We start from the raw sequence: 8,282 nt of genomic DNA on the forward strand, positions 1-8,282 counted from the left end.
TAAAATGCCACAGAAACAGAATGACAGAAGATGTCCAAAAGTTCAGCAGAACAAAAGATATACACCATGTCATAAATGTGTTTTTTCTTGTGTGTGGACATACCAGTGACTTTAGGGAAGAAAGTTAGTATTTATCTAAAAGGCGTGCAAACCAGAGAGCATTTTCACGGATTAGAAACAAATATAATCAGACCTTCAGTGGACCACAAAGCCCTGAATAACACCAGATCTGTGTGCAGTCACATCCTCGTCCTGCCAGTTCAAACACTTCACAAGTTTAAGATCACAGCTGCTCGGCAACTGGCCATTTCCTTCTAAGAGATTATTGTCGTGTTACGACACTTTGCTTGTCCACGGTCAAACCTCAATGATGAGTGGGTGCCTGTGTTTTGACCTCGAAGTTCGCTCCACTGGCCGAATTCCATGATCACTTGCCATTTTGGTTGGTGACAAACTATTAGGGCCCTTAAATTTCCAGACTGGCTGTAGGTTTGAATGGTCTTTGAGTGGAGTCAGGAAGTGACATCACACATGCATACATATACATACTCACTGACACACATACACACACACACACACACACACACACACACGAATATTAAAACTGACCCTAGGTTAAGTTTACCACCTTGTAGTTTTTATTAAAAACTGGTCTGACCGGGTGAAGCAACGTCATGCGACCTTCTTGAAGTGGCTTTCTATGACCCCTGTTACACACATGCACACACACACACACACATACACACACACACACACAAACACACACCAAAATTTTATATTTTAGTGCTCAGCTTTTCATGATGAATAACCACTAAGTGGAATTTGACTGGCTGCACATCTGGGAGCCCTTACAGTTAAAGATGGAGGGAACATGTACTGTAGGTTAAAATGAGTACATTCACTGCACTCGTCCTTCATTTCTGTGTCATTCTCTGCATTTCACATGACAAATCTTCATTCATCTGTCAAGGTGTCAGTTTTTTGTCTGACATTGTGGTCGAACTCTAAACCCCAACAGAGTTTTGAAGGCATTGCAGAATATGAATTTCATATGTCTTCTCCTGTCTTGTACATTCCTCAGCCTTTGAGCAAACCAGTGCAGCGCTGGCAGTATAGAGCTCATACCGAGGTGCTGAGCAGCCTTCTGGTTTCATTATTTCTGAGAAAAAAAAAATGAAAGAAAGAAAATCTTTACTTTATTTCACAATATTAAAAAACCCAGTCTTGCAACACAGATTTTAATTAACTTTTAAACAGACTTCTTTGTTAAAAAATTACTCTTACTGGGATGTTCTTTATCTCCAAAGTGGCACTGAGTCACAGCTGATTAGGTTTATGTACTTGACTCTGAGGTTGATGATGAATATGAGAAACACGCTTGGGATGAACAGATCCGAGGTGTGTTTATTTAGGCTTGGTGCCCAGACAGCCTCAAGTACGAACATGGCACTGAGGAATATCAGTCGCATAAATCTGCCAATAATTTGTCTAATCATGTTGTTCTCTTCCACTTGGGTAAACTTGATCTGAGGATGCATTAGTGCTGTAACATGTCTCATTTACTTTCCTCAGCCTCTTGTTTAATGGAGACTTTGTTACAGCAACTTCTGTATGTTGACATTAGCTGTTCTGTCTCTCAGACACAACACATTTTATATGAACGACCTATCTTTACAAGCTTTTCAAACACGTCTTGCTTGTTTTTTTTGTTTGTTTTGTTTTGGGTTTTTTTTTTCCCATTTGCAGGTAAATGCAATGTGCACATAAAAATATCAAGTTAAACCTTTTATTATCCCTCGGGCTTCATGGAGCCAGTCACACCACCTGTACGGTTTAACTGGTGGGTGTTGGCAGTGATCCCAAGAACACAATGAGTTATGAACTGTTACAACTGCTTTTCATTAGAGAACAAATAATATTTGTAAATGTTCCTGTGCAGCCCACACAGATCAGTCAGTGAGAATGCAGTGGCTTACATGCTGATGATAGAAGGCAAAAGAGATTTGAGCTATTTGTCGTATAAAGTTGAATTGAAATATTTTCAGTGAACAAACGTTTTTAAAATGATTTACTCTGAGAAAAAATACTTAACACTGGGAGATATGAAGCTGCTTAATCTTCATATTACTGGAGAGGAAAATACTTGCTGCTACCTGCAGATTCCTGCAGGGATATCCACATTTAACACAGTTAAACACAATCAGATCATACAGTGATTAAATGTGATTAATTTTGATTCCAGATTGGTACACCAGAGCTAAATCGATGGCTTTAACTGCCACAAGAGTGCTACTGACTGTGCTTTTATCACGCTTATACACTGGACTTCAAAGCTGATCAGTAACCATAGCAGAATGGGTCGTGGACTGCCAATCACAGCCCTTTATCTCTCCCTGACGTTTCAATCAGTGGGCCACTCTCATCGCATGAACTACTGTGCTCCGCCTTACATAATGCCCTTAGAGGGAAGTTAAAAGTTCATCCCTTTTAGCTCTAATGTTTTCCTAATGGCCGCTTGTTGAGTTAATAGTTAAATAACAGGCAGGATCATTGTCCTTGCCTTTCATTTGCCCTTGTGAATAAAGCTAAGCACATGTTCTCACATCAAAGCATCAAATTCACCCTCTGACTCACTGGTACAGTAAGATTACACCATCTGTGCGTTGGCCCTGGAAAAGCCTGCTGCTTTACACTGAATATACAGATGTATAGAGTCACTTAACTGAACTGTGTGCATCAGTGGGGTATAAGTGTGTATATGTATGATTGAAAGAACATAAAGCAAAGCATATATTAAAAGAGTGACAATAACATTTTGAAGATTTCCTTTTTTTTTTACTGACCAACTGCATACAAGTTTTACAATAAAACGTTGGCTGGGTGGCTCAATTGTGAGAGTACAGTTCCTTCATTTAAATGCTTGCATATATAAATGCATAAAAGAGTACAAAAATAAAACATTTGTATAATATTAATTTCACATATGACAGGAGACTTGAATGAATAGATGAATAGATCTCCCAGACTTTGACAGTTAAATGCAGCTACACATTCATTGATCAAAAAGAACAGAATGGAAACAGCAAGATAAACATAAAAAAAAAATAATGACAAAAGACAGAATTTAATGATCAGACTTAGTAATAGTAAATTTTTGTTGTTAAAACATGAATACATCAGATATAAAGTGCATTGCTATCTGCATGACAGTTGTAGGTAGTCACATCTATATACATCTCTAATGGTGCTGCTTTCTCGACTGTGGCGCTCAGTATAACGTAGTGTTTTAACTACAGATGTGGTATCTGTTATTCAAATTTCTGTACACCCTTCTTCGAAATGGAGACTCATACTAAAAGGTTATTTCATTCAGAATCCATATAACATGAGTAAATCTTTTAGTAATACCACTAACTGCGATTGGTGTGTCACCATTTTTTCTTACTATCTCTCAATTACTGACACAGCTTTATGATTCCAGTAAAGTTTGCTCAATTAAAAATAGTTGGGATCCAGATGTTCAGCTTTTCTCCAAGAGCGAATGAAGCAGACACGTTGGGTAACACAGGATCATATACTCACAGCCAAAGAACGGCTCAGTAAATGCTGGAGCTCTTTCTGCATCTTAATTTCCAACACAAAAACATTGTAATTGCCGTTTTTACTAGGATCTTGTATGCATCTTATATTCAGTCTGGGGGTAGCTGGCACCCACTGAAATTCCATGGTGCCAATTAACTTGAAACATGAAATGCATCTTGGCAAACTCTACTCATTCCTCAGTTTTTAGAAGGGAAGCTATAATGTTATTGATCGGTTGGCACAATTTAAAATCAGAGATAACCAGATCCCATGTTTAGGATTTGTTCAAATAAATCGGTTTTCTACTGGCCCAGCAGACCACAGGAATCTGCTACTTGCAAGTGGGATGTTGACTTGTGTTTGTTGTGGAGAAAACCCACCTACTGACCTACAACTCTCCCTTTAAACTTAGACCCTGAGGTCGATCCTTTTTCCTAAATGACAGAAAGGCCGCAGGGATGAGACAATCTCTAAAAATAGCTCTTTACTGTTGAAGTCCATTAACAAAAAGTATATACATTATAGTTAGAAAAAACATACACTCATAGATATAATTGTACTTTACACTAATAATATCTATGACCTCTATAAGTGGTGAGAGTAGTGGTGGTGGTGGCAGTGAAGACGGTGGCAGGGCTGGTGGCTAGTGTTCACGGTGAAGAGTTGTAGGTTGATTCCATGCAAAAGGCCGCCGCGGCGTGGCAGCCGGGATAAGTGCTGACAAACAACATACCAGGTGATCTCATGATGGTCCAGGTCCTCAGTGATGGCTCAGGAAGATCTCTGCGGGGCGTTTTAGTTGCCCTGCTTGGATTTCTTCATCCTGGAAGAAAAAATAAAATGCGTTATGTTTTGTTATAAGAACAAAATAAGATGTGAAGACAGCAATGTCAAAATTGTAAAACATATTTAGCGCTGAAGAGATTATAAGAAATAACATTTGTATCATGTCGGTTTGGACAAATTCTTAACTGTTAACTTGTAAATAGTAAACACCGAATTGAAAATTAATGAGTATTTGTTTAACCATGACTGAATGCCAGGGTTATAAAGACAGTGCCAACATTCAGAATATATTCAGTTCCAGCATTGCAGCTGCTTAGAGTTTACAGGGCCAAAATGTTTTTTTGTTTGTAATTGTAAACTAAACATTTGGCTTTTTAAAGTCGATTTTATTCTGCATTCACTAAACCAGTCCCCCTTTAGTCTGGAAGTTAGTTGGCCATATCTAACGCCTCCAGTTTTAAGTCAATCAACTGCTGTTAGGTTCTGTTTTTCTATCCAGGAAGAGTTTTCGGAAACTTCTAAGTTCATTGCTTCATTGCTGGTAAATACAAAAAATATTTGTTTTTATAAATCAAAGATCTAAATATGTTATTTTACAGAACAATCATCAGAAGGAGCTGCCGAGTGACGTACATTAACACTACGGTGTAAACACTGGATCATGGGTGGGCAGTTTGTTGACTTTGGATCACACTCTGTAAATGCTGAGGCACATTTCGACAGATTCAAAAAGGTAATCATGGTTTTGTTTACCAGACTAAAGAGTAGCATTACAATCGTGTGCATTTCTACACATTGTAAATAAGTGTGTCCCTCCTCCCCTTTCACTGTGTGTGTAATTGGAAACACATAAGGACTTATCCATTTTAAATGACCACCATCTACTCTCTACATGGGCTTTTGTTATGCAGAGGAGTGTCGACACCTCGACAAGTCAAGGCTCCGCAATCATCCTTGAGACAGACAGTCTGACTGCGGGACTATACGGGCGGATCAGTCTGTGGGTATTGAGTGTGTATGTCAGAAGCTGGAGCACAAAGGATTTATCAACAATCTGAATTCATTTAATTTTCTTCACATGGAAAAACAGGAACTCCCAAAAAGTCTTTATCTGCCTCCACAACCCAGAGTTGTTTCATCTGGCCGCTGAAGGGGGGGCTCAGTCCTTAGAAATATATAACTGCACAGATTCCAGGATGGCAACTTGATCCTTTCTATAAACTTCATGGTGCCAGGGTTGTTGTTTTTTTCAGAAAAGTGTCTCCTTCTTCGGGGCAGGAAGGAGACAGCTGATTTTTAATCTCAGACAGAATGCATGCTGTTGCATTAATGTCACATTACATGACCAGAGGTGAAAGGTAATGCTATTAAGTTGCACTATTTTTCCCAGCATCTAAGGTTAAATCTCCAGAGTAAATTTTAATATACTCATAGTCAAAGCTCTACGGTATATATTCCAAGTGTGGCCTAAGTGTATATTTTATAAAACTGCATCTGCAGACACAGGCCTCTTGTGTGAACTGTGGTGAACCCTAACGGCATTTCAGTAAGAACAGATTAAATGTGGTTTTAAAGTCACACATCCACTGTATGTGTGTGAAAGTGGAATCAGTTTCTACTCCCACTTGGTCATGTACCAGCATGTTTTGAGTTTGGGCTCTGATATAAGTGGGGCACTTACGAGCTGTCACTCTCACAATGGTCTATTCGTAGATGCCCAAATGCGCATTTGCGTTTTTGCATTCTTGCATTGCTTACTTTAAATTTCTATAGAGTGGAAGTGATTATACTGCGCTCCAGACGAGTTGCCTGTTAAAGGCTGACAAATGACAGGGGACAACAGAAGCATCACAGCGAACACACACTCCTGAACCAAAATGACTGATTCATCTGCACTCACTTGTTGATGGCGTTCTTCAGGTACTGCTGCAGCCACCGGATCTCTGGGTTCACACACACCTCTTTGTTTGTCTTCAGCTTGGCACTGATCAGAAAAAGGAAAAGAGTTGAGTTCAGAGAACCAGCTCTACCTCAGCTGAAGATGAAAGGGTGAATGACGCGAAGTCAAACATCAGATATCTCGACACCTTGTTATCAAACAGACTGAATTAACACTGACCTGTCAGTTTGACACATACTGAGAGCTTTTTCACAGGGGTGTATAAGTTTGATAATGACCACTGACCCCCCCCCACCCCCCGTTTGTGAAGCTGCTGCATATATTCATATTGAGTATGTGCAGTTCTCAGAGCTCGCCACTGTGAAAAGTATACCTCATTAATGTGCAGTAAAAAGTTTGTTTGAGTAAATGGCGGTTGAGGAGTCAGTCCCTCAACATATAGCTACAGGCTACTTTCTAAATCCAGCGTAACCCTGTGGTTATTTAAAGAATGGGATCATATGTCTCTATGCAGGAGATCATGCCGCCTTTGGTGCTTGTGTACTGTTTTTGAGTAATTAAAATCAGTTTTACACTCTTCCTGTATGTGTATCTGTAAGACCTCCCAGTTCTATTTCCTACTCCTAACTGTTCCTGAAGCTTTCCTGTCCACTGTAACCAAACCGCACACTTTCATCTGCAAATTCACTCCATACAGGCCAAAACTATGAATGGGATCAGGCCGAAAGGTTGAAAACACAGTATGAGGAGGAAAAGGCTGCGTGACAAGTAAATGAGAAGCAAACCCAATTACAAAACCCACAATTATTGCTTTCCTGTTGAAAACAAAACTGCATCCAATTTCTAGCTCCCTTTCAGCGTCACTCGTACTCAAACAGAGCACTTCCTGTGGATGCTTCACTGGGCCTGTGGCAAAAAACGTCTTGCTTTTTGTGGAAGTGTGTGAGGACGAGTGACAGAGGGGCGTGCGTGCACAGATGCTTTCAAGACTCCTTTCTGTGGCCTGTCACCTCTCAGAGATTGATGGTGAGAAATGCCCAACAAGGAGGAAACCTGTCTGATTTTTTTTTTTTTTTTAGGGCCAGGATATAAAGCATGCACTTCTTCATGTTTGTGAAGAAGTGCATGCGGAAAACCAGTGTTCAAAACAATACTCACATCACTTGGAAGGGGCAGTTAGGTGTGTGGATGAACCTGAGCTCTCGGATGTAGCCCCTTGGGAGGTTGTTGACTGTTGAGCGGCAGTAGCATCTCTCCACCAGGCTGATGGGCTTGGCTGAGAAAGTGAAGGAGTGATAAGATGAAGGTCATAATCGCCCATGGAAACATGGGTAGTGCTAGATACTCAATATTTTGTTCAAGATAAGTAAGATTCAACATTATTAAACATTATTACAGCAATCTAATTAGTTGTAATTGAAATGATGTATCAAACAAATAAATCAACATCATCTTTGACAACTGGAACAAGTTGCAGCATGTAGAGCCACTACCAACCTACAGAAATGTGTCCATGCATGCAAACAGCACACATGCACTCTACATGCAGATTTACGGAATCGTTTTCTTTCCATCCATTTGGTGGATGGCCAACATTAAATCAAAATTACATATTTACGCTTTATAGATTTTTTCCCCCTTTTTTTTTGCCTCCACAGAACTCACACAGAAGCAAGGGGACATTTATGTGAGGACTGTCAGAGCCACAAACACTAAGCTCTTTCAGTCATACACAGCTGTGTGGTCCTTAAACTTCATGATGGATGTGCATACTCTGCATCACAACCTCAGCTTTCAGGTTTGTACACAGATGTTCACGGTTAGTTAATGTGGAAAAATAAATAGGACTATGTTTTCTCTCTTTTTTTTGTGTGAAACCTACAAGAAAAACTCAGGTAAACACCGGTGAAAAAAATGCCTGAAATCCTTTATCCGTTGGGTGGAAGTGGTTTTAGAAAAAAATAAGGACAAGAACAAAATGATAAAATGTTTTTTTTTTCCTTGTTAGAAACTA

At 39.6% G+C, this 8,282-nt stretch overlaps 1 protein-coding gene across 1 annotated transcript in view; it reads right to left on the reverse strand.

Annotated features, from left to right (window-relative positions):
- Nucleotides 1–2,813: 2,813 nt before the first annotated feature.
- The window catches only part of cxcl12a (chemokine (C-X-C motif) ligand 12a (stromal cell-derived factor 1)), a 6,486-nt gene continuing 1,017 nt past the window's right edge, over nt 2,814–8,282 (reverse strand). Inside the window, exons 2-4 of the mRNA XM_023410584.2 lie at nt 7,427–7,544; nt 6,269–6,352; nt 2,814–4,405 (exon numbers count right to left, since the gene is read on the reverse strand). Of these exons, the coding sequence (XP_023266352.1) occupies nt 4,378–4,405; nt 6,269–6,352; nt 7,427–7,544 (230 nt within the window). The 3' untranslated portion in view covers nt 2,814–4,377. The remainder of the gene's footprint in view (nt 4,406–6,268; nt 6,353–7,426; nt 7,545–8,282) is intronic.

Source organism: Seriola lalandi, unplaced genomic scaffold (genome assembly GCF_002814215.2).
Source record: "Seriola lalandi dorsalis isolate HSWRI2012SDOR001 ecotype SW California unplaced genomic scaffold, Sedor1 jcf7180002054426, whole genome shotgun sequence".
Taxonomy (NCBI): domain Eukaryota; kingdom Metazoa; phylum Chordata; class Actinopteri; order Carangiformes; family Carangidae; genus Seriola; species Seriola lalandi.